Genomic DNA, 14,206 nt, shown 5'->3' on the forward strand with positions numbered 1-14,206 from the left:
AGTGTTAAGTTGCATAAACTTTTTATCTGCTTTCACTGTGCGCACAGAAAAAAAAAAAAGATTGCAAAAGAAAAGCGATATGCTTTGCAATGTTATTAATATAACTATTTGAAGTTTCTTGGCTACCACATATATTCTTACCTTGATTTTGTTATCACCGTTCCGTATATTATACGTCAGGCTCAGAGAGAGAGAGAGAGAGAGAGAGAGAGAGAGCTGAATTCATATATTTATATATTTGTAACATAATAATAGGTAAGTATTTTCTGTGTTTTATATATATATATATATATATATATATATATATATATATATATATATATATATATATATATATATATATATATATATTTATTTTTTTATTTTTTTTTTTTTTTTTTTCCGGTAGATTTAGGCTGCTGCTGTATATAGAAGGGAAAGATAATATACAAAGATAGTTTTTTATCTTTTTTTTGGATGAATATTAAGATTACGTTTTGTAGCAACAAAGAAGTATTTTTTGAAAAGGAAATATAGAATAAACAAATATATTAAAATTTATTGTAAAGGATTACAAGATGTTTAAATCCTTATAAATATGTAAATTGTATCATAATTTGTAACTTTCTTCATACAGTCTCCGTTTGCTAGTAAGTCATGATGAACTTTAGAAGCACTTGCGGTGGACAATGCCGGGGCCGGACTCGTCGTACTCTTCCTTGGTGATCCACATGGTCTGGAAGGTGGACAGGGAAGCCAGGATGGAGCCACCGATCCATACGGAGTACTTGCGCTCAGGAGGAGCAATGATCTTGATCTTGATGGTGGGAGGAGCAAGAGCAGTGATTTCCTTCTGCATGCGGTCAGCAATACCAGGGTACATGGTGGTGCCGCCAGACAGCACGTTGTTGGCGAACAGGTCCTTCCTGATATCAATGTCGCACCTCATGATGGAGTTGTAGACGGTCTCGTGGATGCCGACAGATTCCATACCCAGGAAGGAAGGCTGGAAGAGGGACTCGGGGCAGCGGAAGCGCTCGTTGCCGATGGTGATGACCTGACCGTCGGGAAGCTCGTAGGACTTCTCGAGGGAAGAGGAGGCAGCAGCCACGTTCATCTCACTCTCGAAGTCAAGAGCGACATAGCAAAGCTTCTCCTTGATGTCACGAACGATTTCTCGCTCAGCCGTGGTGGTGAAGGAGTAGCCACGCTCAGTCATGATCTTGGTGAGGTAGGCAGTCAGGTCACGGCCAGCCAGGTCGAGACGCAGGATGGCGTGGGGAAGGCAGTAACCTTCATAGATGGGGACGGTGTGGGTGACACCATCACCAGTATCGAGCACGATACCAGTGGTACGGCCAGAGGCGTACAGGGACAGGACAGCCTGGATGGCGACGTACATGGCAGGGGTGTTGAAGGTCTCGAACATGATCTGAGTCATCTTCTCACGGTTGGCCTTGGGGTTGAGGGGAGCCTCAGTGAGCAGGACGGGGGACTCCTCAGGGGCAACGCGGAGCTCGTTGTAGAAGGAGTGGTGCCAGATCTTCTCCATGTCGTCCCAGTTGGTGATGATGCCGTGCTCGATGGGGTACTTGAGAGTCAGGATACCTCGCTTGCTCTGGGCCTCGTCTCCGACGTAGGCATCCTTCTGACCCATACCAACCATTACACCCTGGTGACGAGGTCGGCCGACGATGGAGGGGAACACAGCTCGGGGAGCGTCGTCACCGGCGAAGCCGGCCTTGACCATCCCGGAGCCATTGTCGACCACGAGGGGACTCACTTCGTCGTCACACATGGTGGAGTGGTTTCAGATCTGGAAAAGATGAATTTAATTTAGGTTTTATTTACATAGTTTTGTTTTCCCTCAAGAAATGTCGTATTGATTTTGTGATTTTCCATACACGTATATTCAATAGTAATATGTTTATTTTCATTCTTAATTATTGTTCGTGTGGTTTAAATAGTTAGGTTTTTTTGGCCGGTTTTTTGGTAGTATTTCGGCGCAATAACTGTTGTCACGACATTTATTTACACTTTTTTTTTATCATACTATTGATGTATAAGATCAGTATGTATATGAATATATTGTATAACTTAATCAAATTAATTCATATTGAAACTTTAGATAATTATGAACCAAAATTTCATTAGTTTAGATAGTTTTGAACTTGACAAAAGGCAACGTGCTGGAGCTTTGAAATCTATCGTTTCTGAACGCACATTGTTATAAAATAAGTTACTTTCCGATGAATGTCTTATTTGTATTGTCAAATTTTTTTTTAACAATATTTAATGATAATCTCTTTAAAATGGTTGTTTCCTTAGAAAATCTTTTCGACGTGGAAAGTTCTAATACATTTTCATAAGATCTGAATATGGATTTTAATGATGGACATAAAGTAATTTAGTTTTCTTTAAGAAGGCTACGTAATTTGATCATTTGTATTTTACGTTTGTTTCTGAGAAATCACATAAACGAATGAAACACGGCCTATTTGTAAACGTGTCAAAGTTCACTTTTCACAAGACTGTTTGTATGTATGTCTTGATTTGATAGTCACATTGTGTATCACTAAAAGAGGACAGTCACAACGTACACGGTCCTGACGTATCCTGAGTCTGAAGTACACTGAAGACTGGAGCCTCAGTAACCTCCTTATATATCTTCCTACTCCCGCTTTCTAGAGTGTGGAAGTTGATTTACCTTCCTTACATCTTAATATAGGTATATAGTTGGTTTAGGCAGGTGTTCAAGGGTGCTTTCTAAATTTTGGCAGGTTTGTCGGACTTCTGAGTCTTTGTATAGGCGTGCCATATGTTTTAATGGTTTTGCGAAGGCTGCTCCATGGTGCTGTATAGGATGATTAAAGACGCCAAAACTACTTAAAAGGAACAATGACAACAATGGTATTAAGCTGCAAAGTAAAGTTTATCAGTCACGTCATTACTTTTTTTATTGATATGGTGCTGGTCTTGGTAAAAGATTCCCGCTTCCGCCATAGTTAAAAAGATGTTTTTTTTTTTTTTTTCCGTAAGCTTGATAGATAAATGAATGTGTGTGTGTGTGTGTGTGTGTGTGTGTGTGTGTGTGTGTGTGTGTGTGTGTGTGTGTGTGCGTGCATGCGTGCGTGCGTGCGTGCGTTCGTGTGTGCGTGCGTGCGTGCGTGTGTATGCGAGCCTGCGAGTATACACGCGTGCGTTTGCACGTGTTTGAGTTTGTCTGTTTGTTTGTATGCTTGCACGCTCTTGCGTTTGTACACACTCACGCACGCGCCCGCGCCCGCACGCACGCACGCACAGAATGAAACAAACATTTTTCATTCTTCGAATTTGTAAATATTTTTAAAGGTTGTTGCCCTTTTATTTGACGAAGAAGTGACTAAATGAGTGGAGTAATCCTAATATGTGAACCTGACCGGCTGGTTGCCAAGACCTTCACTACAGCATCAGGCGTGGGAGGACGCATGCCCGCCAGGCCACGTCTGTATATGGTGACGGGCCAACCGTGAAGCTAAAATGGTTCATATACCGAGCTTTTTTTTTTTTTTTTTTTTTTTTTTTTTTTTTCATCACATTTTTAAGAAAGATGCAGTTTAAACTGATGGTTCATATCATGCATTAGTGTATTACATCCATTAATTTTGGTATCATATTTACTCTTAATAATTATTTACCTTAGTGTATAAAAGGATAATCATGAGGATCAGTACCAGGATATGTCCACTATTATTATGTGAAATAGAAAAAAAATTATATAAAACTTTTATTTTATATCATTTCTGTAAAAAGAACAGAAAAAAATAAGTAATAAAGTAAAACTATGAAGAATAAATAATCAAAGGAGAATTTGAAGAAATTTTTAGAAGCACTTCCGGTGGACAATACCGGGGCCAGATTCATCATACTCTTCCTTGGTGATCCACATGGTCTGGAAGGTGGACAGGGAAGCCAGGATGGAGCCACCGATCCATACGGAGTACTTGCGCTCAGGAGGAGCAATGATCTTGATCTTGATGGTGGGAGGAGCAAGAGCAGTGATTTCCTTCTGCATGCGGTCAGCAATACCAGGGTACATGGTGGTGCCGCCAGACAGCACGTTGTTGGCGAACAGGTCCTTCCTGATATCAATGTCGCACCTCATGATGGAGTTGTAGACGGTCTCGTGGATGCCGACAGATTCCATACCCAGGAAGGAAGGCTGGAAGAGGGACTCGGGGCAGCGGAAGCGCTCGTTGCCGATGGTGATGACCTGACCGTCGGGAAGCTCATAGGATTTATCGAGAGAGGAAGAAGCGGCGGCTACACTCATCTCGCTCTCAAAGTCAAGAGCGACATAGCAAAGCTTCTCCTTGATGTCACGAACGATTTCTCGCTCAGCCGTGGTGGTGAAGGAGTAGCCACGCTCAGTCATGATCTTGGTGAGGTAGGCAGTCAGGTCACGGCCAGCCAGGTCGAGACGCAGGATGGCATGAGGAAGGCAGTAACCTTCATAGATGGGGACGGTGTGGGTGACACCATCACCAGTATCGAGCACGATACCAGTGGTTCGGCCAGAGGCGTACAGGGACAGGACAGCCTGGATGGCGACGTACATGGCAGGGGTGTTGAAGGTCTCGAACATGATCTGGGTCATCTTCTCACGGTTGGCCTTGGGGTTGAGGGGAGCCTCAGTGAGCAGGACGGGGGACTCCTCAGGGGCAACGCGGAGCTCGTTGTAGAAGGAGTGGTGCCAGATCTTCTCCATGTCGTCCCAGTTGGTGATGATGCCGTGCTCGATGGGGTACTTGAGAGTCAGGATACCTCGCTTGCTCTGGGCCTCGTCGCCGACGTAGGCATCCTTCTGACCCATGCCCACCATCACACCCTGGTGACGAGGGCGGCCGACGATGGAGGGGAACACAGCTCGAGGAGCGTCGTCACCGGCAAAGCCAGCCTTGACCATCCCGGAGCCATTGTCGACCACGAGGGGACTCACGTCGTCGTCACACATGGTGGAGTGATGTTAAATCTGAAAATGAGAATATTCCTTTCGGTAAAAAAAAAAAAAAAAAAACATGAATATTGGTTGCATATAAGGATATTCAATAGTATCAAATTTGTGATTTAACACACACACACACACACACACACACACACACACACACACACACACACACACACACACACACGCCCGGTAGCTCAGTGGTTAGAGCGTTGGCTTCACAAGCCAGAGGACCAGGGTTCGATTCCCTGGTCGGGTGGAGATATTTGGGTGTGTCTCCTTTCACGTGTAGCCCCTGTTCACCTAGCAGTGAGTAGGTACGGGATGTAAATCGAGGAGTTGTGACCTTGTTGTCCCGGTGTGTGGTGTGTGCCTGGTCTCAGGCTTATCCGAAGATCAGAAATAATGAGCTCTGAGCTCGTTCCGTAGGGTAACGTCTGGCTGTCTCGTCAGAGACTGCATCAGATCAAACAGTGAAACACACACACACACACACACACACGTACGCAGGTATGCACGCACACACACACACACACACACACACGCACGCACGTACGCAATCACTCACGCACGCACGCACACACACACACACACACACACACACACACACACACACACACACACACACACACACACACGGCCCGGTAGCTCAGTGGTTAGAGCACTGGCTTCACGAGCCAGAGGACCGGGGTTCGAGATATTTGGGTGTGTCTCCTTTCACGTGTAGCCCCTGTTCACCTAGCAGTGAGTAGGTATGGGATGTAAATCGAGGAGTTGTGACCTTGATGTCCCGGTGTGTGGTGTGTGCCTGGTCTCAGGTCTATCCGAAGATCGGAAATAATGAGCTCTGAGCTCGTTCCGTAGGGTAACGTCTGGCTGTCTCATCAGAGACTGCAGCAGATGAAACAGTGAAACACACACACACACACACACACACACACACACACACACACACACACACACACAAAGATATATTAAAGATTAGGTGTCTGATTTATTTACAGATTTACAGTAACTTGTTTTATATATGAAAAAATATGAAATGCATGTTATTTTTAAGTTTTAACAGGAGTAATGTGAAAACAAATTTATATAGTTACAATAAAGAATAAAAGAGAGAGAGAGAGAGAGAGAGAGAGAGAGAGAGAGAGAGAGAGAGAGAGAGAGAAAGCTACATCCGGAAGCTGACGTCGCTTCAGTTTGACTAGACAAGTTTAAGTTACCGTATGATGTAAGTTATTATATGAACCACATCAATCTATAACCCTAAGATACTATCGATAATGACTAACTTTTCTGATGATGTTATTATTCTAGGTCACAAGATATAATCACAACACTCCCGCCCCAATTCTTAGAAATTAATCACTAGAGAAATACACGAATCCTTACACAGTGCCAAGGTATCCTAAGTCTGAAGTACACTAAAGTCACAGCTCTTGGTAACCTGCTTATATACATAGCTCCTTCCTACTCTCGCTTTCTAAACTCCGGAAGGTAATTCACTCGGCGGACATCTTTTTATAGATATATAGTTGTTTCACGTGGGTGTTTTCGTGTTGATTTGAGAATGTGTTATTTTTCCTGGTATGTGCTCCCTTCACTGTATATGCGTATTGTTAGTCTTATCACTGTCACGCCTCGTGAAAGGGTGCACAGCTTGGTGCACTTTTGCCAAGACCACACACACACACACACGCACACACGCACATACACACACACACACACACACACACACACACACACACACACACACACACACACACACACACACACACACCGCGTAGTGTAGTGGTTAGCACGCTCGACTCACAATCGAGAGGCCCGAGTTCGAGTCCCGGTAAGCGGCGAGGCAAATGGGCAAACCTCTTAACGTGTGGCTCCTGTTCACTTAGCAGTAAATAGGTACGGGATGTAACTCGAGGGGTTGTGGCCTCGCTTTCCTGGTGTGTGGAGTGTGTGATGTGGTCTCAGTCCTACCCGAAGAGCGGTCTATGAGCTCTGAGCTCGCTCCGTAATGGGGAAGACTGGCTGGGTGACCAGCAGACGACCGAGGTGAATTACACACACACACACACACACACACACACACACACACACACACACACACACACACACACACACACACTTGTAAGTCATAAAATTATTAGATATATCTTTCATGTGATTTTCATCGTTTTTGCTCTGACAAAGTAAAATACCCTCTTACGTGGTGTAAGGTGAGATCTTTTAGCATCGTTGTGACTTTCATAAAGGCGATGAAGGGAATAGTTCGTAAATGAGCTGGTACTGAGATCAGGCTTTACTATGTCTTTGCGTTACGGTATAAGTACCTCATCTGCGAATCGGTCCTATGCGTGTTGACTGTCCAATAAGATAATAATAACTTTTATCGTTGTTAATGATCTACCTTATGTGTAGTGACTGAAGTGATAAGGATGTGCCTTTTCGAAAACTTATTGTAGAAACTAAAAGCGCATGATAACTGAACAAAATAAGGTTTATGCTACTGTCACACATTCACGTATGTGAGCCACCTATCCTCCCGTATGTAGAATTTTGCTCATACGGCAAACACCTCGTAAAAAACACGTAACACCCTCGCGGTGCGGGAAACATACTTGGGCGTACCGGGAGGATGCGTGCGGGTGCCACTTACTTCTTGCCGGTACCCGGGTGGCGCGGAATCTTTGGAACATGTTCCAAATATACGGTGGTGTCCACGTCAACTGTCAATATACGTGCGAATAGCCGCACCACGTGGTCCGTAGGTGGATGGTACCGGAAGTGTACGTACCAGGCCCTTACGCTTCCTGCCACACCGGAGCCTCGCGAGAGACTCACATTGCCTTGCCACGCACTCAATTCCTGAAGTTAGGCTCCAAACCGCGCTATCCAAACGTTCCCACCATTGTGCATACACTTTATATGACTTTTACTAATAATAGCAGTATGCAAATGTAATATAAGTAATATGAAATATTATAATTAATATAAAACTATAGAAAACTATATAAACAATGATTGCAATTTATATTGAGAGAAGTAATAAACACAGATATACAACTCAAACGAATACAGTGCAAAGGGAAAGTAATATATGGAAGGTGAAATATGGAAATCACAATAATGGAAATGCCTGGAAATTCACTATTGTTTGATAGCCTTTAGAACTTAGTTATGCAGCTAAGAAAATTTCCAAATATTAGTGTAATGAAACTCATGATAATTTGTATGCGTTTTATTTTTAGATGGTTACATAACTATTTCCTAAATTTTGCATGTGTATATCGCACTGCGAGTGCACATACATTAACGTATTACTGAAAAAAAATATACTTCTTAGAAGCACTTGCGGTGGACAATGCCGGGGCCGGACTCATCGTACTCTTCCTTGGTGATCCACATGGTCTGGAAGGTGGACAGGGAAGCCAGGATGGAGCCACCGATCCATACAGAGTACTTGCGCTCAGGAGGAGCAATGATCTTGATCTTGATGGTGGGAGGAGCAAGAGCAGTGATTTCCTTCTGCATGCGGTCAGCAATACCAGGGTACATGGTGGTGCCGCCAGACATAACAGTGTTAGCGAACAGGTCCTTCCTGATATCAATGTCGCACCTCATGATGGAGTTGTAGACGGTCTCGTGCATGCCGACAGATTCCATACCCAGGAAGGAAGGCTGGAAGAGGCATTCTGGGCAGCGGAAGCGCTCGTTGCCGATGGTGATGACCTGACCGTCAGGAAGCTCGTAGGACTTGTCCAGGGAAGAAGAGGCAGCAGCTACGCTCATCTCACTCTCGAAGTCAAGAGCGACATAGCAAAGCTTCTCCTTGATGTCACGAACGATTTCTCGCTCAGCCGTGGTGGTGAAGGAGTAGCCACGCTCAGTCATGATCTTAGTAAGATAACCGGTCAGGTCACGGCCAGCCAGGTCGAGACGCAGGATGGCATGAGGAAGGCAGTAACCTTCATAGATGGGGACGGTGTGGGTGACACCATCACCAGTATCGAGCACGATACCAGTGGTACGGCCAGAGGCGTACAGGGACAGGACAGCCTGGATGGCGACGTACATTGCAGGGGTGTTGAAGGTCTCGAACATGATCTGGGTCATCTTCTCACGGTTGGCCTTGGGGTTGAGGGGAGCCTCAGTGAGCAGGACGGGGGACTCCTCAGGGGCAACGCGGAGCTCGTTGTAGAAGGAGTGGTGCCAGATCTTCTCCATGTCGTCCCAGTTGGTGATGATGCCGTGCTCGATGGGATACTTCAGAGTCAGGATACCTCGCTTGCTCTGGGCCTCGTCTCCAACGTAGGCATCCTTCTGACCCATACCAACCATCACACCCTGGTGACGAGGTCGGCCGACGATGGAGGGGAACACAGCTCGGGGAGCGTCGTCGCCGGCGAAGCCGGCCTTGACCATCCCGGAGCCATTGTCGACCACGAGGGGACTCACGTCGTCGTCACACATGGTGGAGTGGTGGTGTCAGAGCTGAAAAGTATTGGAATTTAATTTTAGTCATTGTTTCTGAATATTAGCAGTCTTTCATAACTTTTTTTTGCTAATGTATTTTTTACTCTGCATGCGAATAATTTATATTGTACATACCAGTTTTATACTTCATTGAAAACATAATGCCAACGAATATATATTTCTTACTATATTTTGATTCTAGTATTTTCGGAACAGGAATGGCAAATTATAATTTCCTTTATACAAATGTGAGTGTTTGATTCTTCTACTTCACGCATTAGAATTCTGGTATTTAATTCTAATATTTTCCGAGTAGTAATGCCAAATTATAATTTTTTTATACAAATGTGAGTGTTTAATTCTCATACTTCGAGCATGAGGACCGAACCCACAGATCTTCTTTGTTTAGTCTGGTGAAACTTGATTTTCGATTTGAGAGGCAGGTACAGTGCAGAGGAGTCTTAAAAACTAGTGACGCTCAGTTGAATATTAATGTATAAATGATAATTAATACGACGAAAATCATAATGTAGATATCCTGAAACATTATATTTTTGAGAAATGTTCTGTGATATTCTTAATATACTTTATAATAGGGAAATAAACGCAAATTCAAATATACTTGTATTGAGAAATAAACGTCATTGCCTTTCAAATTGTAAAGATCATTTGGCAATTCAGTAAGCCGTTAGTAAACCTGTCTAAGTCTAAATAGAAAACTATATAGTACTTATCTTTTTTTTTTTATGTACTGAATTTTCCAATAAAGAGGAAAAATTGTGGCAAAAAGTACAATTTTGGGGAAAATGAGTTAGAGGGCCTTCACGATCACAAATTAAGATACATGTTTAGACTATTGTGTAAACATTTTCGTAATAGTTCTTCCGCTGTTTACCCTTGACCCGTTCAGAGGGTTTCATAAATGCAGTACCAGTATTAGTTGTGTGCGAAGCATTATATATATATATATATATATATATATATATATATATATATATATATATATATATATATATATATATATATATATATATATATATATACACACACACACACACACACACACACACACACACACACACACACATCAATTTGTAGAACTTTCATATATTTTAGTACACCGTTTTCTTATTTTTTCATAAGTTCTTCAATACTGTGCCACTGTTGTATTAGAACTTAGAGTGAATAGTTCAGTTTTCTTTTTCCAGACACGTTTATCTTGAAGAAACACCAGCATTTCACATTTTTTAAAAGACGTTTAGAATGTTTTTTTCTCTCTCTCTCTCTCTCTCTCTTTCCTTTTTCGTTTTCCCATTTAGATACTGTTGAGAAACAAGAGTGCCTGGAGACGATAGGATACTGCCTTAATGTTGGTTGCTATCCAATAGACGATTCTTGAAAATTGCAAGGCTTCTGTTTCGGGTATTAAGAAAAACTGAAGATTCGTGCGTGCATACAAACACTTACACGATCTCGTCGTATCCTGAGTCTAAAGTATACTAAGGGTGTGAGCACAGGTAGCTTCCTTTTATACCTTACCTTTACTACTGTGTCCTTAGCAGGTTAAAGTACATAATTCATCTCACGTAAAGTGATATTGTTTTTTTTTTTACTCGCGTACAGTTGCTTCATGCAGCTGTTGAGCGCGGTATTTTCTACTTTTTGGCATGACTTCAGAACAGCACCTGACATCAACTTGGGTGAAGGTTTCTTTGTGAGGTATCTAGGTAGTTAGTGTACCTAGCTGGGAACAAAGGTAACATCTTCACCTGCTTTATACCCTTGTAATTCGGTAGTGATGAGCTTATGAATAAATTACCTTAATTTTTGTGCTCCTATAAATATATTTCTAAACCTAGGATTTTATGATTTAAAATGCATATTATTTTCGTCGTGTGTGTGTGTGTGTGTGTGTGTGTGTGTGTGTGTGTGTGTGTGTGTGTGTGTGTGTGTGTGTGTGTGTGCGCGTGTGCGCGCGCGTGCGTGTTTGTGTATGAATGACAGCTATACCGTATCAGAATGAAATCAAATATTCTTGAGGCAAGGCACGTGTCTTACATAAGAGAGAGAGAGAGAGAGAGAGAGAGAGAGAGAGAGAGAGAGAGAGAGGAGATATTAATAGTTCTAGGTAAAAAAAAATACAGTAAAGTAAACTAACACCCTGGTCCCAGACTTATTATTTGGAGTCGAGGGAAGAAGGGAAAGCAGTTGTAATATTCTTTTTTTTCCCGAGAATAAGTATTATGATACAGCGAAAGGAAATCATAGTGATGATACAGTGGAAGAGACTATGAAATTATCAAATTATATATTGTGAAATAATGCACTGTTTATGAATAGGTTTTATTGATATAATTGTAAAACAAGCAATTTGTCCCTTATTTAAGGAATTATATAATCGTGTACAGATTATTTAATTATTTATTTTTTTTATATGAAAATACGTATTTGTATTAGAAGCACTTGCGGTGGACAATGCCAGGGCCAGATTCATCGTACTCTTCCTTAGTGATCCACATGGACTGGAAGGTGGACAGGGAAGCCAGGATGGAACCGCCGATCCAAACAGAGTACTTGCGCTCAGGAGGAGCAATGATCTTGATCTTAATAGTGGAAGGGGCAAGATTGGTGATTTCCTTCTGCATGCGGTCAGCAATACCAGGGTACATGGTGGTGCCGCCAGACAGCACGTTGTTGGCGAACAGGTCCTTCCTGATATCAATGTCGCACCTCATGATGGAGTTGAATACAGTTTCGTGAATGCCTACAGATTCCATACCCAGGAAGGAAGGCTGGAAGAGGGACTCGGGGCAGCGGAAGCGCTCGTTGCCGATGGTGATGACCTGACCGTCGGGAAGCTCGTAGGACTTCTCGAGGGAAGAAGAAGCAGCAGCTACGCTCATCTCACTCTCGAAGTCAAGAGCTACATAGCAAAGCTTCTCCTTGATGTCACGAACGATTTCTCGCTCAGCCGTGGTGGTGAAGGAGTAGCCACGCTCAGTCATGATCTTGGTGAGGTAGGCAGTCAGGTCACGGCCAGCCAGGTCGAGACGCAGGATGGCGTGGGGAAGGCAGTAACCTTCATAGATGGGGACGGTGTGGGTAACACCATCACCAGTATCGAGCACGATACCAGTGGTACGGCCAGAGGCGTACAGGGACAGGACAGCCTGGATGGCGACGTACATTGCAGGGGTGTTGAAGGTCTCGAACATGATCTGGGTCATCTTCTCACGGTTGGCCTTGGGGTTGAGGGGAGCCTCAGTGAGCAGGACGGGGGACTCCTCAGGGGCAACGCGGAGCTCGTTGTAGAAGGAGTGGTGCCAGATCTTCTCCATGTCGTCCCAGTTGGTGATGATGCCGTGCTCGATGGGGTACTTGAGAGTCAGGATACCTCGCTTGCTCTGGGCCTCGTCGCCGACGTAGGCATCCTTCTGACCCATACCCACCATCACACCCTGGTGACGAGGTCGGCCGACGATGGAGGGGAACACAGCTCGGGGAGCGTCATCACCGGCGAAGCCAGCCTTGACCATCCCGGAGCCATTGTCGACCACAAGGGGACTCACGTCGTCGTCACACATGGTGGTGGTGGAGTGGTGTCAGTTCTGTAATATAAATGTGTGTATCACACTTTTTGCCAAATATCAATTCTATTAATTTCCATAAATCTTAATTTATTTGCATATGAAATTTATCTATTATCCATCTATCTATGTATCTATCTATCTTTCTTTCTTTCTTTCTTTCTTTCTTTCTTTCTTTCTTTCTTTCTTTCTTTCTTTCTTTCTTTCTTTCTTTCTTTCTTTCTCTCTCTCTCTCTCTCTCTCTCTCTCTCTCTCTCTCTCTCTCTCTCTCTCTCTCTCTCTCTCTCTCTCTCTCTCTCTCTCTCTCTCTCTCTCTCTCTCTCTCTCTCTCTATATATATATATATATATATATATATATATATATATATATATATATATATGATATGACATTTTCTCTCACGAAATAACACACGCATTTCCACATATACATTAGACACACACACACACACACACACACACACACACACACACACACACACACACACACACACACACACACACACACACACACACACACACAGGAGGATGTTATTGTTTGCCAACGCATCTGCAAGAGAGAAATGGCATAACTAGAATTTTGTCGCTTTCTTATTAGTGAGGAAAAAGACTAGTGTATAAAAGTAATTCTTGTGTGAATTTGGGTATCATTAAATTAACTTTCATGTTTTGCGTAAAAGCTTGCCTCGTGCACCATTTTGGTTTCGTCATCGTTTAGTACTGTCCATTATCGGTCTTATGACAGTTAATAATATTTCAAGCGATTTACCTTTACTTCATATTTTGTACAGTGCTAAGTAATGTGTTTTTCATTTTTACGTTCGATATTTTAGTGGTATTCTTTTCTATCGTAATTCATTATTTAATGTATAAGAATGTCATCTCTATAATGGGAACGTAGTTCGGGTCAAAGATCGTGGACTATTTAGGCAGCACCCTACCTGAGTGCCACCGGCGACGCGCGAGAGTATAATTAGATGATTTTTGTGGCGCTTGCGTTGAGACTACGACACGAGAAAGTATCTCTGTGGGTGTCACGAAATTTATGATGTAGCGCGCGGACTAAGTATGACTTAAAATGCGTTTCTCTGTTGTGTGTGTGTGTGTGTGTGTGTGTGTGTGTGTGTGTGTGTGTGTGTGTGTGTGTGTGTACGCATGTGCGTGCGCGAATGCTTGTGTAT

General features: G+C 43.2%; 4 protein-coding genes across 4 annotated transcripts; all 4 read right to left on the reverse strand.

Annotated features, from left to right (window-relative positions):
* Window positions 1–524: 524 nt before the first annotated feature.
* LOC123503019 (actin-3, muscle-specific-like) lies at window positions 525–2,715 on the reverse strand. Its single transcript, XM_045252375.1, has 2 exons — window positions 2,580–2,715; window positions 525–1,795 (listed from the first exon to the last, which is right to left on the reverse strand). The coding sequence occupies exon 2, from the start codon at window positions 1,775–1,777 to the stop codon at window positions 647–649; it is 1,131 nt and encodes a 376-aa protein (XP_045108310.1). The 5' UTR covers window positions 1,778–1,795; window positions 2,580–2,715; the 3' UTR covers window positions 525–646.
* A 1,017-nt stretch (window positions 2,716–3,732) lies between these two features.
* LOC123503024 (actin, muscle-like) lies at window positions 3,733–4,990 on the reverse strand. The gene has a single exon (XM_045252379.1). The coding sequence runs from the start codon at window positions 4,970–4,972 to the stop codon at window positions 3,842–3,844; it is 1,131 nt and encodes a 376-aa protein (XP_045108314.1). The 5' UTR covers window positions 4,973–4,990; the 3' UTR covers window positions 3,733–3,841.
* A 3,199-nt stretch (window positions 4,991–8,189) lies between these two features.
* Window positions 8,190–10,980, reverse strand: LOC123503018 (actin, muscle-like). The gene is made up of 2 exons (XM_045252374.1): window positions 10,907–10,980; window positions 8,190–9,457 (listed from the first exon to the last, which is right to left on the reverse strand). The coding sequence occupies exon 2, from the start codon at window positions 9,434–9,436 to the stop codon at window positions 8,306–8,308; it is 1,131 nt and encodes a 376-aa protein (XP_045108309.1). The 5' UTR covers window positions 9,437–9,457; window positions 10,907–10,980; the 3' UTR covers window positions 8,190–8,305.
* Window positions 10,981–11,768: 788 nt separating this feature from the next.
* LOC123503021 (actin, muscle-like) lies at window positions 11,769–13,038 on the reverse strand. Its single transcript, XM_045252377.1, has one exon. It carries the CDS (start codon window positions 13,021–13,023, stop codon window positions 11,893–11,895), a length of 1,131 nt encoding a protein of 376 aa, XP_045108312.1. The 5' UTR covers window positions 13,024–13,038; the 3' UTR covers window positions 11,769–11,892.
* Between the last annotated feature and the right edge of the window lie 1,168 nt (window positions 13,039–14,206).

Source organism: Portunus trituberculatus, chromosome 13, assembly GCF_017591435.1.
Source record: "Portunus trituberculatus isolate SZX2019 chromosome 13, ASM1759143v1, whole genome shotgun sequence".
Taxonomy (NCBI): domain Eukaryota; kingdom Metazoa; phylum Arthropoda; class Malacostraca; order Decapoda; family Portunidae; genus Portunus; species Portunus trituberculatus.

Bases quoted from the DNA above. Each gene is read 5' to 3' on its own strand.
- LOC123503019 (XM_045252375.1), bottom strand. From the start codon at position 1,777: ATGTGTGACGACGAAGTGAGTCCCCTCGTGGTCGACAATGGCTCCGGG.
- LOC123503024 (XM_045252379.1), bottom strand. From the start codon at position 4,972: ATGTGTGACGACGACGTGAGTCCCCTCGTGGTCGACAATGGCTCCGGG.
- LOC123503018 (XM_045252374.1), bottom strand. From the start codon at position 9,436: ATGTGTGACGACGACGTGAGTCCCCTCGTGGTCGACAATGGCTCCGGG.
- LOC123503021 (XM_045252377.1), bottom strand. From the start codon at position 13,023: ATGTGTGACGACGACGTGAGTCCCCTTGTGGTCGACAATGGCTCCGGG.